We start from the raw sequence: 20,149 nt of genomic DNA, 5'->3' as shown, positions 1-20,149 counted from the left end.
GATGTGGAGAGGAGACCTTTGCAAAGCTTGGATTTCCACGTGAAATGAATGCTTGTGTGTTGCAGATGGATGAACTGGAACCTAACCACAGTCAAAGCCTCGGAGCAAACATTCACATCCTGCTGCTGGTTTGAAAACCGACAGTACCTACTGTGGGAAACCAGCTCAGAGGGGGGAGTCTGTGCCAGCAGGTGCCACGGGACACAAGTCACTCCTCTGTTAATGTCTGCCACTTATGGAGAGCACTGGGTTTCACAAGCAGTATTTTTCTGGTGAAGGGACTTCCTTGGATGTGTGTGGCAGGATGACAGACGGCACCTTTGATCCGCAGTCAGGCCGCTTCCATATTTCATGCCATGAAACTCCTTATCAAAGACCAACACCTGCAAAACTGGAGCAACCACAGTCACACGGGCAGGGAGGTGAATGGCTTTGGGTTTAGAAGTGCGTCTTCCTGGGAGAAGGAATCCCTTGTGTGTCTCTTCAGACCAAGAGACTGCTTTGAGGACTGGAGTTAAAAGGGACTTTCAGACCCATTCTGTGAGTAGAATAAAGCTGGAATGGGATGAACAACGAGAAAACTCAGGATTGCAGAAGCATTCCTGGGCTGGCTGAATGCAGGGAGGTTTTCTCTCTCCTGCCTTCCTCCCCCTCCCTGGGTCACATTTGTTACCTGCTTCCACCCAGCTGAGAGCTACCCATGATGGGAGAAAGAAGAGACAGCGAGATGGTGGCAGGGAGGCTCCAGGGCTCCGGTCAGTTATCGGTGCTGCCGATGGAACCTGAGTGAAGCTCAGGGGTGCCACAGGGCTGATAGCAAAGACTTGGTGGCAGCAAACCCACGCCTCGGGTTCTTCACACCGGGGTCCTGAGCAGCTGATGAGAAGCAGCAGGGATGCAGCACTTCATCGCTCGTAGTCACTTAGTAAAGGCAAAGGTAACTTTCAACCCCCTCCCCAGCATCACAGGCAGTGGCTGTGGTTGGAAGCGAGTGCAGCTGCGGCGCTGTGTGACCTGGCGCTGCCTGGGTTGTCTTGCCCATGTAATAACTCGTTTGCTTTCTTCTGTTTGATGCTTGCAAAAGTGCCATTGCAGCGATGGGCTGCATGGTGTCAAATACAGCTGGGAGAGAACTCGTGTTCTGTGAGGTTGTGCTGCTGCTGCTGCCTCCCTTTCTAGCACAGGTTCATAAAGGTCTCTATGGAAGAGTTGGGCTCTGGCTCCTGGATTTACGGTTTGTAGCTGATCCTCCACTGCACACTCTTGTTCTCTGCAAAGACTCCTCCATGTCTGCTTTCAGCCTTTGAAAGGGAAGGAGAAGAGGGCTCTCTGTGTGCATGTGTGTTTTAAAAGCTAAGGATACTGGAGGCCCAACGAGAGAAAAGGAGATGTGCTTTGTAATCGGTACAGCGCATCCTCCCGAGCTGTTCTGCTCCAGGCCTCCTTTTCCATGTGCTCTGTGGGCATCGTCTGTAAAACAACCACAAGGCCCCATTGATCTCATCTGTATCAGTTTCTCCTCCTAAGCAGAGATGTTGAGACCGGGCCGTTTGCTGCCCTCCGGGGCCGTTCCCCTCCCTCCACGCTGGGCTCGAGCAGGGCTTTTGGCCTTTGTGCCTTCATTTCCCCACCAGTGCAATGGGAGCAAATTCCTCACTCGTTGAATTGACTTCAGGCGTGCTGCGTGAATCCAGGGCACGGCTTTCACCGTGTTCCGCTTCCCTGCGCGCCCTCCCGGCGGCGAGGATGCCGCTGGGATGTTCGGGCTCTGGTTACCGGAGCCGCAGCTCCGTGCCTGCTGCTGTGGTGCCTGGCAAGCGGCTAAACCCGAGCGGGGATCAGCCTGGAAGCTTCTCTTCCTCCCTGCCTCGCACACGAAACCCTTCCCCGCAGCGCAGGGAGCCGGCTGCGACACCCCCAGCTCTTACGCGTTTGCTGTCGCTTGAGGAGGGAGAAGGGCCCGCACCGGCCGCGGTCAGGCCCGGCTCCGGACTCACCGGTATCGCTCCCCTCAGGCCGCAGCTGCCGCCCCGCCATAGCGCCCGGGGCCCCTCAGCCCGCCCGGCACCGACCGCGGCCCCCGCGGTGGGCGGAGCTCCAGCGGTCCGCCACCGTCCCGGCGTGCCCCGCGCGCGGCTCCGGCTCTGCCGCTCTGGAGCGGCCGCCTCACCGTGCCCTGCGAGCGGTGGCGGGGAAGATGGCGGCGGAGGCGGTGGACTCGTGGGGTAGGTGCGGCCGCTGCCCCCGCCGCTGCCCCCGGCCCGCGCGCCCCGCGCTCACCGCGCTCCTCTCCCCACAGATGCCGACAGCTTCGAGGTGGTGGAGCCGGTGGCGAAGCGGCTGGTGCCGGGAGTGGCCGGGGACCGCTGGGCCGGCGAGGATGAGGAGGACGACGTGAAGGTGCGGCCGGGCCGCGGGGCCGGCGGGGAGCGGGGCCGCTGCCACACGGTGCCTCGTGTGCGGGGGCCGCGGGCCCGGCGGCGCGGCCCGGCCCGGGCTGGGGCCGCGGGCGGGGCGGGGAGGCCCCGGCGGGGGAGGTCGGGCGGCCGCGGCCAAGCGTCTGCGGCGGGGCCGCGCCGGGCCCGGGTGCCGGCGCCCCGAAGGCCAGCGGCGGCCGCGGGTGACAGTGGCCGGAATGCCGGGGGAGGACGCGTCTGACAGGGCCCGGTGGCCCCAGTCCCTGCTCCGAGCGCGCGGAGCCGCCCGGGGTGCACCCCCGCTGCCCGCGGGCCTTCCCGGGGAGGGCAGGGCGGACCCACGGGCGCTTTCTAGGCCTGAAGAGGCTCAAGGGAATCCACCTGCTGCTTCCCAGCTGCCTGGCTGCTCTGGGGGCCGGCCGCTCTCCCACTGCCTTCCGCAGCACTTCAGACCCATTGCTCTGAGTGGGGGTGAGCTCCTGGGCGAGCACTGGGATGGGATTCAAAGAAAGCTTTAAATTGGAGCTTCTGTGGTTGACCAGAGACTTCTGCGGTCTCCTTTCCCCCCCTTTTGCCTACTTCGCACACACACTTTGGGCTCATCATTTGAAAAGGCAGCAGCAGCCTTACTGTGTGGTTGTGGATTTGGTAGTGCCTGAATTACTTAAAATCGGTTTATTAGATGACAGGGGGGTTTGCTGTGTTTCACGAGTGGTGTCTGCGTGGAATCAGGGTTAAAAATGTGCAGATGTTCACTTCTGATGCTTCCAAAAGCCTGTTCCAGCTGCCCCTGCAGCTGGAGGCCGCAGAAACCTCGGTTTGTGCCACGTTCATCTGGACAGGAGGGAAACGATGCCAAGCAGCATGGCAGGAGCGAGTGCGAGGAATGGAAGCATGTCCACTGAAAAGGCCTTTCTGTTCGCGGCGCAGCAGTGGCCAGGCCCTGGTGACCTGGGTGCTGTTGGTCACCTCTCTGGAGCAGTGCTGCTGCTCGCAGTGTGAGGCCACTGACTGCCACCGGGACCTCTGACAGCAGCAGCGCCGCTGTCCTTGAGCGTGGGCTGAGCTGCTTCTTGCAGTCGCTGTGACAGAAGTGGTTCATCTCCTCTCAGAAAAGCAGTGAAGGTGTTGGTGTGAGTTACAAGCTATCCATTTTCCTCCTTCAATGTAGCAACACCCACACTCTTCAGCTCCCAAAGGTATCCCACTGCAGCAGGCAAAGTAAAGGTGTCTGTGTAGAGTAGCTGCAGTGCTTTGTAGTGTGGTTAAAGTGTAACTGTGGGTGTATATGTGATTTCTCCATGTAGGTGTGTATACACACACATCTCTTAGAGACATTGTTTCTGTGAGGCTTTTCCTCCTGCCTTTGAAAGTGAGGAACTTCTCTGCCAGGATAGAATGTGTCCAAGAGAAGTGCGCTCTCAGGGGTTACTCTTCAAGGACACCTCTGCCTTGGGCTTTGATAAGGACGCAAGGTTCTCGCACATGTAGTAAGAATGCAACTACTTAACTCTTTGAGAGGAGTCACGGCTTAGAGCTGGGGCTGGGGCTGGAGAGGAGTGGTCCAGCAGAGAAAGCTGCTCTGTTCTGCTTTGATCTGCTCTTCTGCAGAAGGCCTAAGGTCACAGAGCTGCGCCTGTGGTGGTTCTTGGGCTCTGGCTTCCCTGTTTGCACCTTGGGAAGTGGCTGTGTAAGATAAAGGACACGGTCTAAAGCAGAAGCTCTGTGTGGTTTCTGAGCAGGAGCGGCTTTAGGGTTGGTATTTCACAGTTTGGAATGGGGTTTCTATATTCAGATCCTGGCGTTTATTTTGGAAGATTTTTCAGGGATGAACTTGCAGGAACTGTTCAGTTGGGAAACTTTGGCTTCCCCAGGTTTAAAATTAGCATCTTCATCAGTGACAAAACTCTCTGGTGCTTCCCAGAGGATGGGCCTTCAGCCAAGGAACTCTCATCTCACTCCTGGGCCATTCTGTGTGTAGCAAAGCCAGGGCCACCCAGACACTGAGCTCTGAAGGGAGGAGAGCTCATGGGTCTGGTGGGAATCTGTGTGCTGGAGGGGCTGTTGCTCCCCAGTTCTGTCTTCTAGGTTTGGGGGGCAGAATGTGCATTATTGTGTTTGAGGTACATGTGATGGAGCACAGGAAGCCATGAGAGAGCTGCTCTCCTCAGGGGCTGGTTGACAGGACATGATGTTCCCAGGAGCCTCACTTCAGTTCAGTGCAGGTGTGCATTGCTGAAACACTCTGGGATAAAGACATCATCTTTGAGTTACTTCGTATCAGCGCGAAGATACAACAGGAGAGCAATTTTCTTTCCCTCCTAGGAAGTTCCCTGGAATTCCAAACCACAGGAATAGGTGTGGGTGCTCCCCTGCCCCCAGTTACAAATACATTCAATTCAAATAAGCTCTGCCATCATGTCCTGTCCCTGCGCAGGCACGTGGGGAAGGGGTGAGCCTGTCCTCGCATGGAAGTCCTTGCCCATACTGGTGACGTGCAGTAGCTGCCCTCAGCCCCTTTACCCCACGGGCAGGGTCAGGGTGCCCTGCTCTGGGGTTTTGCGCTCTCAGACACTTGACTTTAAGACCGGTGAAGGACAGGGCAAGGGCTGAGGCAGCAGTAATGGAAGGAGCTATTTAAAAAGTGGGTGTAACAAACTCTTAATTAGATGTGAGCTAAAGTAATGCTGCTCCAAATTCAAGTCAGCTCCTTGGAATGGGGAAGGAAGCTGGAGCCCTCCCAAGTGCCAATTAACTGGAGTGAGCTGGTGGATGGACTCGGTGGCTCCCTTGCTTGGGTCAGCACATTGAAGTCCTCAGTGCTTCCACCACTGCCTTCTATTTGCTGTGCTGTAGCAGCCTCAGAATTGAATAACTCACTTGATTTAATCAATTATGTGCATTGCTGGGTGAGGTGAGATCACAATGTTCAGGACTTAGGGGGTTTAAGCTTGTCTGTAATGATGCCCTGACAGTGTGTGTGATTTGGGGTAAAGGAGGTCTTGTCAGATGCCATCTCGTGAGCCTGCAGGTTGAGTGGAAACCAGTAACTGAAGTTCTGAACTCCTGTGAGTTTCTTGCCTTTAACTTGTGGTGCGAGCATCGTGTGGTACTTGGCACGCGCCTTCAGATCCAGTTTAGAGCAGTGATTTCCACATGGAGGATACAGGCTTGAATTTGCAGTGGGGTTAGGACAAGAATACGGATTCCCATAACTCTGGTCTAGGGAACAATCAGGAAGAACCTGTGGAATTACTGCTGTAGAGTCTGCAGGTGACATTGGCAGGTCAGCTCTGTAGACACAGTGCTTCTGTATTTGTTTGAACCATGGATCGTCCATTGGGCACAGGACAGTGGCCGGGAGGTGAGAGATGGTGGGCATAGAACAGTTTGGCTTGGAAGGGACCTTAAAGCTCCTCCAGCAAGCTGGGACACCTTCCATTAGAGCAGCTTGCTCCAAGCCCCTGTGTCCAACCTGGCCTTGAAGGTTGCTGAAGGTGAAAGCTGGAGGCAGAGTTACTGCAGACACCACAGCTGAGACTGCTTGAAAATACACCTGAGGACGTGGTGGCTGTTGGAGAGCATTTAAATGATTTATTTGTGGGAAGAGTCTGTCAATAGCTCCTTGGCGATGAAGGAGCCATCGGTGTGGTGACTGTTAGGGGCCGGTATTCCTGTGTGGCACCAGGTCCCCTGCATCCCCTCTGCCTGCTGCTGCTGCTTCCCCTGCTCCCGCAGCACGGTGCTGCCCGTGAGTTCCTGTGGGTGCTGATGGGACCGTGACCTGTTTTTGTGACTCCTGACATGAGCTTTCTGATTCTTTAACCAAAAGCTGCTGTTTCCAAAGTAAGAACTGGTCCTGAAGCCTCCTGATCAGCTCCAAAAGCCCTTGTACAGCTCAACTTCCTCCCCACTTCCTCACTCCATACATAAGATTAATGGCTTTAAAGAGGTGGTGCATGAGCTGCTGCTCTTCGCATTTGTTACCTGAACAAGTATCTGTAAAAATCTTAACTCAGACTCTTTTTGTAGGATAACTGGGATGATGAGGAGGAAGAGGAGGAAGTAAAGGAGACAGAGGTAAAACAAGGTAAGACTTAAAGCACACGTGGCTCTGTGCACAGCAGAGCAGACGCTGGTTTGTTTGGAGTGTGTCTGAAGAATCAAACCCACTAAATGGGGTTGGTTTTGTTCTGACAAAGTGTGTCCTGGAGCTCCCTGGGTTCGGATTCCACTGATGGAGCTCCAGCGATGACTGTGCTTGCTGGGAGTAAGCCCTGGTTGTTGAGAGCTTTGGTGTCCATGTGTTACAGAGCCAAAAGTCTCCGAAAAAAAGAAAATAGCAGAAAAAATAAAAGAAAAAGAAAAGCTACAGAAGAAGAAGCAAGAGGAGCTTAAAAAAAGGGTAACTTCTGTTTCCTTCGGGGTCTCAGAGATGTAGAGGACAGGGTCAGTTTGATTCTTTTGAGGTTGAACAAGCCCTGTAAAGCTCTTGACTATGATAAAACAAACCTCAGTCCTGCACTGAGTAACACGGGGGGGGGGGCATCAGCTTTAATATGTGTAATTGGGCCAGCTGCTGAAGCAATGCTCATCTCTGCTGCTCATGGTACAACGTGCAGTGGTGAAACACACAACTGAGGCGCTGCTTCCCCCTTGCTGTAGACTGCTTGTTAAGCGATGTGGTGGTGTTACCCTGCTCAGGGGCAGCGTGTCTATGTTTCTTACTGCAGTTAGAGGCCCCAGAGGAGCAGAAGGAGCTCACCCCAGAAGAACAGTTAGCAGACAAGCTACGACTAAAGAAATTGCAAGAGGAGTCAGACCTGGAGTTAGCAAAAGAAACCTTTGGTAAGTGCGAGTTGGTGCAACTGCAGCAGCCCCAGAGGGCTGTCCCCTGAAATCAGCCTGGTGGGGGGTACCTGCAGAGGGAACTGAGCAGGATCTGCCTGTTGGCACACACAGGTTGTGTGACTGAGACTAAAGAGGGGTTGCACTGGAACTGCTGGAGGCACGTCTCGGTGAGGGGGACTAATTGGAAGAACCACAAAACCGGCTTTAGCGCAGGAGGTGCTTTTCCTTAGCAGGTAATAGTAGGAGCCCACAGGAGAAAGAGGTGGCTGGCTGAAGTTTCCAGCATTGCACTTGGACGCACTGGTACTTGTGGTAAAAAGCTGAGTGAGACGAGTGTGTAAAAAGAAAACCCAGAAGTGCTGTCTCTGAATGTTCTGAGTGCTTTACAAGAGGGAGCTAACAAGGCTTTGGAGGACTGTGGCACAGCAGAACTTGCTCCAGTGTGCTTCCCTTCAGGCAAACTGTGGCAGGCCAGGAGGAGGGAAAGCCAGCCAGGTCAGAGCAGTGAGATGGTGGAGATGAGGTAGATTTAGAGCAGATCAGCCTGGTTTTGTGCTCTGACAGCATCAGCAGAGATCCTGACTCACAGCAGCATCCTCCACACATGAAAGTGTGTTTCCTTGATTATAGTGAATTATCCAGCTACTACTCGGTGGAAATGCTTCTCTGTGAGTCCTTGGCAGAGTAGGGGTGGGAGATGCACCAAAACCAGCTGCAAAGAACCAGCTAAACTTTGCACTGGGGAGCTCAAGACAGGAATTCTTTATTTAAGGGAAAGGGGCTTCCTGTAGAGTGCATTACTCCAGGGAATGGGAACAGCTGGTGCAAATTACTACATTTTGGAGTAAAACACCTTTCCATAGAGGCTCATAACTGGGGCTGTTGGCTTTTATGTGGTGGAAGCAGTGAGCAGAGCTCAGCTTTGGCTGGGGGTTTGGGCCCGAATGTCAGCGAGGTTACTGCTTCCTCTGGTGTCACCCCGGGGCTCACGGCTGTTTGTGTAACACCTCTGTCTTCCCGTGCAGGTGTAAATAACACTTGTGGAATAGATGCCATGAATCCCTCCTCGAAAGATGACTTTACGGAATTTGGCAAGCTACTAAAAGAGAAAATCACACAGTACGAGAAGTCGTTACATTACGCCAGCTTCTTGGAAGCGTTAGTTCGGGACGTGTGTATTTCATGTAAGTGTCATGGGAGCCCAGGACACCCAGTGAACACCCGACTCCATCCCCACAGACTGTGTTAGGGATTGTCTCCCTGTACAGGAGGCTGCTTATCTGGGGACCTTCAAATATTAACTGTGATTCCAGGGACCAGACTCACTCAGCCTGTGTTCTGCTGATTTAAACCAAGTAATTGCCCATCCTCATCAGAGATGCTTATTTCTACGTCTTGCAGGGTGGTGTTGTTGGGTTATTTAACTGCCTTTGAAAACAATACTGACACAGAATCCTTTTTCTTTTCCTGACTTAGTGGAAGTTGATGATTTGAAAAAGATCACAAATACGTTGACAGTACTATGCAGTGAAAAACAGAAACAGGAAAAGGTAAGGCTTCTGCGTGGTGGTAAGGGCTGCAAGGGCTGGGCTGGTGAGGGCAGTTCTTGGACACTGCTTCAGCTGCTGGGTATGGTTTGGGAGTAGCAGGAGATTAAATGATCACACATCCACCCTGGCCTTGAACACTGCCATGGCTGGGGCAGCCACAGCTTCTCTGGGCACCCTGTGCCTCAGCACTTTGATTCCTTCATTAAACTGGTGATTTCACAGAGCTGAACACCAGATGCTGCATTTACCTTGTTATTCTACTTGTTGAGAGCTGGGTAAAACAGGATGACAGACAAAACATGGGCAAGTCCATGAGGGAGCTGTGGGGTACCTGAAAATACCACAGCTGTGCTAGGAATGGACTGTAATTGATGGCATTGCAGGGTGAAACACAGGGTAGGAGTCATGCTCATTGCGTGGCTGTGTGAGTGCTCATACCCAGAGACGTGAGGTGTTACTGGAATTGGGGTACTGACTCATTGCTATGGAGCTGAAAGTCAATGTGCTCTTCCTATTTAAGCAGAATAAAGCCAAAAAGAAGAAAAAAGGTGTTGTGCCGGGCGGTGGTTTAAAGGCTACGATGAAAGACGACCTGGCTGACTACGGAGGATACGATGGTGAATATGTACAAGACTTTGAAGACTTCATGTGACATTTATCTCCCTTTCTGTTGTTTTTCTGTTGCCCATAATCCCTTAAACATGTAGCACAACTTTTCTTCCTTTAAATTCTGCCAAATGCTACAATCAGAATTGCAGTATCTGTGCTGGTGGTTTAAGTCCAGATGGGTGCCTGGTCACGGCTTAGACCCAGGATGGTTCAAAGCTATGTAAATTGCAGTAAACCCCCCCAGATTCTCATACAGGGTAACTGTTGCTATTTGACTCCACAGTAACAGCCACTAAATTGGAGTTTCAACAGGGGACAACGTTATTCCCAGCAGGGTTCAGTGACTTGGCCTTACCTAAGTGACCTGTGCTGAACCAGCGCAGTTTGCAGCGAGGGTGTGGTGTGCACTTAGTATTACAATTGCTTTGTCTTACGTTAGAGCTTGAGGATTTGGGGTATTGTGAAGGAGAGCCACTAACTTCAGTGTGAGGATCCTGCACTCGAGACGCTGCTCGAGTGGGCATGGGGTGGTCATGAGCCAGGGGGTACCTGACCGGAAAGGAACGATTTTGTGGCTTAAGTATGAAGTTTAGTTTCCATTCATCTGGATTTCTACTAACGCAGCAGTATGGGTTTGGGATTCCTTAACAGTTAATTGCCTGGTTTAAGTGTAAAAAAACCCAGGACTTCCTTTTGGGCTGTCCTGGGCTGTGGTAGATCTTTCACAACTCGGCCATTTTCTTTCATTTAAAACCAACAAAAACTTGCTTAGCAAACTGCAAGAGTTGCTACAGTTGGGCAAATTGTTATGTTAACAATTACAACATCTGCAGTGTTTTATAAAGCAACTAATTTAATAAAAATCACTATTGAGGACCTCACCCCGGCTGCCTCTGGACCCGTTCTGTTAGTGTCTTAAAATAACAGGTGGTGGGGTTGCGGTGCTGGGACTAACCACAACAGCTTGGTCTCATTTCTCTGACAAGACTGACTGGCACTGCAGTTTGCAGTAGGGCTCTGCTCAGGCTTACTCCTCCCTGCCCAACATTCTCTTTCTTAGAGGCGCAGTGACCTGAACTATGGTGGTACCTGTGTGCCCCATGGCCATGGCCATGTACAACCTCCAGATCTGCCCTGACAGCTTTGAGAGAAACACTGCGCAGGGGAAGCATCGTCACTGTGTGCAGCAACCAGGCAGAGGCTCTAAGCTGTAAACTCAAGATCTTTGCTAATTAGCTGGGTTGCCATGGCAATGGTGGTTTTGCTGGGGTAGTGTTTAGAGATAGTGGGATCCCATTGCTTCATTTTACTTAGAAGCCATCTGTCTGTGTGATGCCTCCAGCTGTGAGCCCTCCCCCTGCTCTGGGCCAGGAGTTAGTATCTGTGTTAGCCAGGAGCTCTGCAGGCTGCTGTTACTTGGGGCATGTACTGAATGCAAGCTGAACCCCAGTTTCTGCCTGAAGCAGTGTCCGAGTCTTACCTTCCCTCCTGATTTGCCAAAACACCTCAGCAGCAGAGTGCTTATTGCAGCTCCTGACCCAGTGTCAGAGCCAACCACCCACCCAAGCATGGAGGGGGAGTTAGGATCCGTAAGAATACATCACTACATTTTACTCCCAGCAGCAAGTTAGTATCTGCTGTACAGCCCTAAGGGGTTGTACAAGGCATTCTCTCGATCACTAAGCAGTCTGATCAGATGAGAGCCAAAGCATGGATTATCTGGGCACGTACCTCAGCCTTCCAAAGGAGTTCACTAACACTCCCGCTGACTCCATCACCATGTACGGGCCTGCTCCTCCAGCTGGTTGCTGGTTTGGACACCATTCCCGTGGTGAGCCACAGCCTGACATGAGTGGCTGCTGGCTCCCTGTGGTTCCAAGGGGCCATCCCTGGCTGCAGGGGCTGGTTACTCACGTGTTTTGTAAACAGATTTATTATACAAAACACAGTTTTAGGTTAACCCAGCCTCAGCCCTTGCAATATTTACAACCAGCACCAGTTCTCTGGAGCAGCCTCCGCGTAGCAGCGCACTGCTGTAAGCAGATGGATAAAATACCTGTTAAAGAGTCAGTACTAACCCTGCGGGAAGCCGGGCTCTAGTTTGACAACATGTCATTGAGGCAGCAGCCAGTCTGAGCGTCCTTCAGGAGCGTGTTCACCACGTCGTAGAACTTGTTGTCGTAAGCCAACCTGTAGTACGTGTAGATGTCCTCACAGTACGTGAGCAGCTTCTTCAGGTTCTTCAGAGCAGCTTCAGTAGGTGGGTGTTGTTTAACTCTGAAAATAATTGTACACATACTTGAACTAGAAAGGCTTCACAGTCACCACTAAGACTGATTTGCTACAGACCTCTAAGAACTGAATTCCTAAAATGAGGCTGTGCTCCTCTAAAGGAGCCAGTAGGAAAGAACATTCCAGCTTGTCCACACAATACTCACTTCTTGGCGATCTCCTCAAACATGCTGGGCTTCAGGGGTCTTTGTTGTTTGAAGTCTTCTAAGTATGTGAAGTCTCCCTTGGTGACCACTTGCTGGTACAGAACTTCAGCCCAGTCCGGCACAAACTCATATGCCTCGGCCACAATGGCTGCCTGCAGGGGAACAGAGCTGCAGTGACCGAGCAGAAAGAGGTGGTTCTGGCACAGAGACATTCCTGTATTTAGGATACTGAAAATACTGCAGGTCCCCATCAGAGCTGTGCTTCTGTTTCCAGGCTGGCTCCTGAGTGGGCAGTATCATGGGGTAACAGTCACAGGCATGGTGGCCACGTGGCAGAGCTGAGCACTGTGCTCAGGTACCCGCTGTGTAAAACAACCCTGGTCAGAAGCAGCAACGGATGAGGGAGCTGAACTCACCTGGTAGAACCGAGGCAAGGCCACGATGGAGTCCATCAGCTCCTGCCTGCTGAGGTTGATGAGCATCGTGCTCTGACCCGTGCTGAGGAAGTGCAGCTGGAGCGTTATGAGCTTCGTCAGCCGCCGGCAGCGCAGGGCCTGGCGCACACAGGAGTCCTGTAAACACACCAGAAAACAGGAGCTTGTTTTTCAAGGGAAGTAAAATCTTCCTGACAGCAAGCATGAGTTCAGCGTTACCCAGCACTCCATCTTCTAGACCACTGCAGGGTTATCACTGTGAGCCTTAAACAAAGCTTCACGCACCACCAGAACTACTTCCATCATAACCACACTAGGTTTTAAACTCATTATACTGTTCTACTCCTGCTAGTTAAGCTCATGGCCACTCCTAAAACTGGGGAACCCAACTGTAACCCTAAAGTGTAGAGCCTAAGGAAGGAACAGTCACCTGCTTGTGAACGCAGCAGGGCTACCGGGGGCAGGCCACAAGGGATGATTCCTCTGCTCCTCTTCTCCTGGGACAGGATTCCATATCCCTCCCTAGCACAGCTTGCTTTGTCCTCCCTGTTCAGCTCACTCCTTATGCGCTCCCAGTTCTGTACATCTCATTTTACCTTAGAATAACTTTCTGCTGCATCAATGAAGAGCGTCAGGGCTTTCATCAGCAGTTTCTTTAAATTTGCAACATCCCGAAGAGACTCCTCTGAAATGGGGAAAAAAAGAACCAATTATTTATAATGTGACAAAGTAAGTTACAAAAATACCTCCTGGTACCAAGTGTGCCCCCCGAGGGGTGCCTCAGAGCAACAAAAGTCTGACAAAAGATATTTTGTACTAAAAAAGCACAAAGAAACAGCACTGACTGCTTGGTTAATGGAGCAAAGCCAGTGCTGGAAGCCAAAGGATGTTATCAGGACCAGACCGGCCATCAAAACCGGTCACCCTGCATGTCCTCCTGCTGAAACAGACTTGGTTTCCACTCACCCCAGGGCTGAGATTCAATGAGTTTGAGCTGTATGCAAGCAGCAGCCTCGTGATTCTCCCCGATCTCTCGACACATGCTGAAGCACAGGGCTATCATGTTGTGCTTCTCACTGTCCCCGGGCCGGCAGCGCTTGATGTAATCCAGCAGAGCTGTCTTCAGTGTCCCGCTCTGGTCAGATGAAGGGAAATCCCATCAAGATTTGAAGAGCCTTTGTTTTATTCCCATTTCAGTAAATATTTCTGATTTTAAAAACCTTTAACTGGAAGTAAATCCAAAGCAGGACATGAGATCTGAGTGACAACCCAAAGCTTGAAGTTTCAACGCTGCACTTGGTGCAGCACTGGACTAATTTGAAATAGTTGAACTAAAACCAGAACAAACTCCAGAATTAGCTTATTCCTGCAAAACTTGATGGAGATTTCCCATACTCTAGCAATTAAAATCCCCAGGTAACTGCACTCTGTTGTGTAAATACCAGTTCTGACGCAGCCACACAGTTCCTCGAGCTTCCCCCCTTTGTACCCCTCCACTTACTGGGTCTAACTTCTTCCTCATGAGCACTTCGAAGTAGTGTTTCTCATGCAGCAGCTCAAATATGTAGGTCATCTCATTGTACCTGCCAATTCCAGTGAGAAGACGAACCTGTGGAAACAGCAGGGAGAGCCTGAAGCCCAAAGCAAGCAGAAACCCCACTCTGAGCAGTCAGGGCCATGGCAGGGAGGGGGCTGCATGTGGCAGTGCTGGGCTGGCCGATACAGATACAGGGCACAGTGAGGGGCATCAGGCAGGCAGATGCTCCCTCAGAGCCATGGAGTTTTAAGTTTTCAACCAACCAACTGCATCCTTTTTCCTGTGAGGTGAAAGGATGTAATCCGACCAAATTAAAATAGGCAGTGACCCTTCTAGCAATGACACCTTTACACTGGGCATGTCTCCAACTCCCGGAGTCCTTCCAAGGCAGGACATAAAGATGTGCAACAGCCCAGTAATGCAAATCCTCACATTTGACCAGCAGCTGAATTACTCTGACATTGCCGTCCTGATCTACTTCCCTGCTGCCACTTCACCGCTCCCCTGTCTCCTCCTTTGTTTTCCAGAGAAGTCTTTTAAGAGCTTTTGTGACCTGCACACATCAGACCAAACACCCACTTTTAGCTTCTAGGGCCAGGCAGGACAAGGCAGCCGTCCAGAGGAGAAGGACTGTGTCCATTCCGGCCCCCAGCTCCCCCTGCACTGCTCACCAGCAGTTACTGCTGATGTGCACATGGAACCCTCTGCACACATCTGGATAAACACACAGGGCATCAGGACCCGTACCATGACTCCGTACTCTTCATTAGGTGCCAGATACTCATCCGTGAGCAGCCGTGCTGCTTGGAGGACTCGAGTGATCCCCTCCATGTGGCAAGTCAAACTGAAGCAGTTGTGAGCCACGATCAGCAGTTCTGTAACTGAAGAATGGAAGCGCTCAGGTATTTATTAACTAATAAACTGAGGGGGTTAATTCCTGTGCCTCACTCCACTGAGGCTATTGCTGCTGAGGACACACAGCCCTTCCAGTTACAGACAGCAGAACTGGATTAGAAAGTTGAGCTGTTATGGTCTGTCCTGTGCAGTTTCAAGTAGTAACAGTTTCTATAACAGCGTGCATCCAGTCTGGCTTCTCAAGCTGTGGGAAAGTCTGGGTTTTTCTGGATCATTTTCTGACACATTATTTTATTCCACACACAAAACTTCCAACCTCCTCCAGCAGAAGCAGGCTGACAAACGTGTAGGAATACACCAGCATGCCACTGCTACCAGGCAGCTCTGCATCTGTGCTCTGTGCTGTGATTTTAACCCAGGTAATGCCATGTTCAGTAATGCACTGCTTACATCAAGTATTAATTGCCATTTACTTACTGCACGACAGTTCCCCATGAGGTACGGAGGAAATCTTATCCAGTAACTTCATGCCAACCAATGTATGATCCTGGCAGAGCTTAGCAAGCTGTAGGAATGCCTGACTCTCAGCTGCTGGGTTCACAACCTGTTTCTGTCCTGTGTCCACAGAGAGAGAGTGAGTTATGTCCCAGGTGCTACTTGTTAGGGTGAGATTAGCTACGTTAATAGAAAAACAAACCAAACAAACCACTCTAACTTCACCCACACTGAACAAGTATGCAAACGTTTTATACAAAACCCTATGTAAGGTACACAAGGTTTACAAGCCTTGTACAAGAGCTGCCCAAACATTACTGACTATAATCAACACTCAAATATCTCGAGAGCGAGGACTGTTTTGCAGACACAGGAACACCACACTTACAAACCAAACCCGCTAACATACAAGACCAAGCTTCTTTACTACCTTTCCCTTCTGAAGATGCCAGTAGCTCCTGCATGATTTCCTCAGCCACCAGCTCTGCCACGGTGCTGGGCTGCAGAGCCTGCGTGGTGATGAACGCCTGCGCCTTCTTGCACCGCTCCGGCTGGCGGGATGACAGGATGGCACGAAGCAGCTTCTCAGGGTCCTGGGCTGACATCTCACTGTAGCAGCAGTTCAGCTCCTAAGAAACACACATGCACTTAGAAGATCCTACACAGCAAAGGGTCCAGTGCAGAACATCTATTGACTTGTTAGCAATGAGGTGATGCAGGAGAGGAGAGCTGGAGAACAGACAGAACCCAGGTTCAAAACCTGCAAACATCATCTGTCCTTAGGTCAGGTAATGTTCACCTGGGTAACTTAAGTATTAGTGCTCTCCAGATCAGGGTGACATGTAACTATGCTGCATTTGAAGTTTAATACTCACAGAGCGGTTGCCATGAACAGAGGTATTTTCCTAGCCCAGTATAAACCTTAACACTTGAAATACATAGAAGAAAGACAGGAGCATGTCCTCCCAAAGGAAGGATTGTGTTTTACTGAGTAGGTTTCACTCCTGAGGTTCTTTCTCCTCTTCTCTACATACCACAAGCTCACAGCGAAAAAGACATCCTCGTTTTTACACTGGCTACATCTGGCAGAGGTGAGGCTCTGTAAATACTCTCCTGTGACATACGACAGCTTTACAAGTGTACAGATTCGTTGAAAAATGTACCTCCTAAACACAATGATCAGCTCTTAATTCAACAGTAGGGACACATGCAGCTTCAGGCTAGAAGTATATGAGTGGTATAAAAGGCAACAAGCCAATCATACAACTACGTAGCAGCACAAACCGAAAGCCCTCCCTCTGAATATCTGAGGTATGCAAAATTCTGTAGGAAAATCAAGGAAGCTCTGTGATAAAGGCAATTCTGAAGTCTTCAGCACACAAACTGATGCTTTTTATTCAGGAAAAGCTAATGCTATGTTTCAAAAATATGAGCAAATACCATGGAAAAGGGTTCTGTACCCTGAAAGAAGTGTTCAGCAGCACCTCTGAAGCAGAAGCAGAGTTGGGCTGAAGGCAGTTCTGAATGTCAAGGAGCACAGAGGCAGCAAACAACAGTCTGCTGCCCCTCCTGACACTGTCTGGGTCAAACCACTTGGAAGTTATTACCCACTCCTCTGAGCAGCCTCTGAGTAAGGAGCTGTCACTGTGGAGCCTGCAGAGCACTTCTGTGCTAAACTTCTAAGGCAGCTGCTATCTCTGTGTCTCCTCCTGGGTTGGGGTTCATTATGAAGGCAACCCACAACAAAGGCCTGAAGCAAAGTGTGAGATGAACAACATCTGCTTGAAAGATTATGAAAAAGGCACATCAAAGAGAGCCAGGCTGCAAGCTGGCCCAGAGGAGTCAGAGCAGGGGCCTGGGGAGCCTGGGAGGCGAGTTCATCCCAGCACTTCACACCTAGGAAGCATCTGGCCATTTTTCCACACAAAGGTTTGGCCATTTCCCCCTCTGAAGCTTGCTGCAGGCACCCACTGAGTACTTTCACCACTCATTATTCTTTCCTCCAGAAACTTCCACAGCACAGCTTGATACAAACCACATGTTTCCTCAGTAATCTTACTAGACACATACCTTAGAAAGCTCATATAAACAGAGAACCTGTCTGCAGTAATTCCTGCCATGGACACATTCTTCTATAAGAGCCTTCAGGCTGATAACAACTTGATCATCTGGAGGTGGAGCCACAATGTGAGTCCAGTCTTCTAAGCCTGATGCTGGAAACAAAACCACTGTCAATTCCTTTCTCACAAAGACTGGTAACACCAACAAGCTTTATCCTTGGAGCTAGGCTCCAGATATCTGCAGCAAATACATAACACTTCCTCGGTCTTTGAAAACTGAACTCAATAATACCTCGGATGTACAATTTCTAGGCATATGAGAACATAAGGGTTCAGCAGCTTAGGCTTCATTTATTCCCTTCTGTTTCTATTAAACTTTACAGATGTTAGTATCAGAAAGTAACGTTCCAGCTGAAAGCTTTCTCATTCAGACTTCACAAATATGCACAGAGTACTTTATATATCAACATTATCAGCCTTAGCCTTGCTATTAATACAAAACACTAAACCCTTTACAATGTACAGAGTACTCAGAGAATCATTACTTAAAGCATTTCCTTGTTTCAGCTCCAGAAATACGCTCAAGATTTACTAGCGTCTGTCTTCCAAAAGCAGGAACATTGATGAAGCTCAGTGCTACTTTATCAGAACAGAAATGTGAAGTATAAAAAAATGAATGGTTATGAGACTATAGAAACTGTTTATAGAAGCACCCTGCCTGCAGCACATACAAGCAATGTACGTTACAAGGCTTCAAATTCCTTTCACCAGAAGGTTTATGAACCAAGGAGATAACCCACTGCCACAGAGACCTTCTTTCCTGCAGAAATGCTGAGGGAAATTAACACTGTCACAGAAGAGGAGAATCCAGTGGAACCCAACAATGGTATTACTTGTGATGTGGCTGAAGTTACTCACCACTCAGAACTCTGCTGTGCTCAGATGTGCTGCTTTCAGATGACTTCTCTCTTGCTATAAGGAGAGTCTGAATATCTGGGTGCAGGTTCTCTAGATCAGCCTCCCCTGAGGCCAGGGCTCTGCAGTGCAGAACCAGTGAAACATCTCTGCTGTAGAAGTGGAAATACTGGCAAACACGGCTGGCTTCATGCACGCTGCCTTCATCGAGGAGGCACCCGATCAGAACCTTGAGTGACTGCTCCTCATCACAAGTCAAGGTCTGCTGAGACTCTCTGAATGCAAGCCCCTCTAGTTTTAAGTACTCTGGTCTGTTGAGAGCAGGTAGCTTTGAGAAAGAAAATTCCTTTGCTAAGTCATCAAAGGTAAGATCTGGGCTCACAGCAACATGGGAGGAGAATCTTGATGTGCCTGACCCCTCAGCAGTGGGTGACGGTTGTGCGATGCGACAAATCCAGATCTGCTTCTCTATTGCCTCCAACTCATGCAATGACACCGAGTCACTCTTGGCAAGCCAGTGGCCAGCCAGGGTAAGCAACAAATGCCTCTCCATGATGCTGGTTATCTTCTCATGAGCTAAAGACTCAAATACCGTGTTTGCCTGATCGAAAAAGAAACGAGATGCAGCTTTGCTGGAGACCGAGTTTTTCATGAAGCTGTCATTACATTTCTTCCAGAATTCAGTTCTTGTCTGGGTTTGGTGCCACAGTCCAAGCTCTCTTAAACGATGCAGATCTCTTAGAACCTGCAAAATTCACAGAGAGTTTAAATACCCGTCTTTCCAAGAAAGAAAATTCACACTGGATGGCCAACATAGTGAGAAACTGAACTGAGATTCAGTGTCTCAATATGCAACAAATCCACCTATTTACTCACCAAATAAAACTGACTGCATAGCAAGGGAAAAGAGTAAGAGAATAAGGAAAGCTACGCTGTCCCTTTCAGCTCAGCACCCACAGCCAACTTGTCTGCTGTACTTGCACTTAAAATAAAAAGTGATTTAAAGAAAAAAATGGTTTTCAAAAAGGCTGAGAACTAACATTCTCAACACTGCCAGTACTGGGAGGAGTAAGAGGTGAGTATCGCTATTTAACTCTGCTGTACCTCTTGTGTAACTACGCTGTCCACGGGCAATTCAGCCAGTGCTGCTACCTCCCGAGCCAGTGAGAACATCCCTTTCTCTTGCAGCTGCTCCAGAATCGATCTGCACTCACTCTGGAATGTCTCCAGATCAGAACTGGTTAGGATGGAGCGATTAATTGCTATGGAGGAATCCTTCAGGATCTCACTGAGTGCACAGAGTTTCTTCACGTAGGGGCCTGTTGTAAGAGAGTAGAAACATCTAAAGGCTTTTAAACCTGAGGAAATAACTGCTGCTTATTTCAGCGTGCAACCCTGCCAGAGGAGCACAGATCTTACACTCTAAAGCTTTCATGGGACTGAAAGTCAGCTCTAAATCCATAAGTAAAATACTTCTGCAGATAATCCATGCACTCCTCCACAACACTTACACATAATCACTCTCCCAGACTTACACACAGTTACACTTTCACGACTGCAACTCACTGTAAGGACCAAGTCTGGTTGTATGAATCCTTACACAGTATGAATACACTTAAAAGTAAATATTTTCACTCACTCCAGAAACACTCTAGGTGGTCTTTAGATTAAAGAGGTACACCAGCTAACAGAGGAAGCCGTATTTACCATCAAGCAGAAGACCATCTGCTGCAGCAAGCAGCTGTAAGAGCTTTCCCAATTCATATTCCGTTCTACATTGCTGCATCATCAATTCAAGAAGAAACAAGGTTTGTGATTCCAACCACTGCACAGGGAATTCTGAGGCTGCTGGCTCATCTTCGGTTTTAAGCTGTGTAGATAAAGTCTTTTAAGTGTTGGGTTTTTCTTTTTTTGCAACCATACTCTGCATTTTGGTGGGAATTGTGCTGGAAATGGAAGGTACTGGATCTGCTTCCTCCTTTAAGAAA

At 50.0% G+C, this 20,149-nt stretch overlaps 2 protein-coding genes across 3 annotated transcripts in view; one reads left to right on the top strand and one right to left on the bottom strand.

Annotated features, from left to right (window-relative positions):
* Nucleotides 1-2,106: 2,106 nt before the first annotated feature.
* On the top strand, nucleotides 2,107-10,308 carry EIF3J (eukaryotic translation initiation factor 3 subunit J). 2 transcript variants are annotated; one of them, XM_057422723.1, is made up of 8 exons: nucleotides 2,107-2,225; nucleotides 2,300-2,400; nucleotides 6,450-6,507; nucleotides 6,731-6,822; nucleotides 7,151-7,265; nucleotides 8,294-8,452; nucleotides 8,745-8,818; nucleotides 9,339-10,308. In XM_057422723.1, exons 1-8 carry the CDS (start codon nucleotides 2,198-2,200, stop codon nucleotides 9,468-9,470), a joined length of 759 nt encoding a protein of 252 aa, XP_057278706.1. In that variant the 5' UTR covers nucleotides 2,107-2,197; the 3' UTR covers nucleotides 9,471-10,308. The 2 variants fall into 2 exon arrangements, with proteins under 2 accessions (XP_057278706.1, XP_057278707.1); XM_057422724.1 differs by having other exon boundaries at nucleotides 2,169-2,225; nucleotides 9,342-10,308.
* Nucleotides 10,309-11,220: 912 nt separating this feature from the next.
* SPG11 (SPG11 vesicle trafficking associated, spatacsin) overlaps nucleotides 11,221-20,149 on the bottom strand; it is a 28,764-nt gene continuing 19,835 nt past the window's right edge. The window contains exons 28-40 of the mRNA XM_057422665.1: nucleotides 19,869-20,031; nucleotides 19,266-19,480; nucleotides 18,165-18,906; nucleotides 17,257-17,399; nucleotides 15,617-15,815; nucleotides 15,169-15,306; nucleotides 14,584-14,717; nucleotides 13,801-13,908; nucleotides 13,266-13,434; nucleotides 12,896-12,984; nucleotides 12,282-12,437; nucleotides 11,866-12,017; nucleotides 11,221-11,704 (exon numbers count right to left, since the gene is read on the bottom strand). Coding sequence (XP_057278648.1) covers nucleotides 11,524-11,704; nucleotides 11,866-12,017; nucleotides 12,282-12,437; nucleotides 12,896-12,984; nucleotides 13,266-13,434; nucleotides 13,801-13,908; nucleotides 14,584-14,717; nucleotides 15,169-15,306; nucleotides 15,617-15,815; nucleotides 17,257-17,399; nucleotides 18,165-18,906; nucleotides 19,266-19,480; nucleotides 19,869-20,031 — 2,589 coding nt within the window. The 3' untranslated portion in view covers nucleotides 11,221-11,523. The remainder of the gene's footprint in view (nucleotides 11,705-11,865; nucleotides 12,018-12,281; nucleotides 12,438-12,895; nucleotides 12,985-13,265; nucleotides 13,435-13,800; nucleotides 13,909-14,583; nucleotides 14,718-15,168; nucleotides 15,307-15,616; nucleotides 15,816-17,256; nucleotides 17,400-18,164; nucleotides 18,907-19,265; nucleotides 19,481-19,868; nucleotides 20,032-20,149) is intronic.

The sequence above is a fragment of the Pezoporus wallicus genome, unplaced genomic scaffold (assembly GCF_028554395.1).
Source record: "Pezoporus wallicus isolate ANWC-B61680 ecotype Strahan unplaced genomic scaffold, APGP_CSIRO_Pwel_v1 contig_13178, whole genome shotgun sequence".
NCBI lineage: Eukaryota > Metazoa > Chordata > Aves > Psittaciformes > Psittacidae > Pezoporus > Pezoporus wallicus.
The sequence above is the reverse complement of the archived record's forward strand: the minus strand, read 5'-3'. Positions and strand labels throughout refer to the sequence as shown.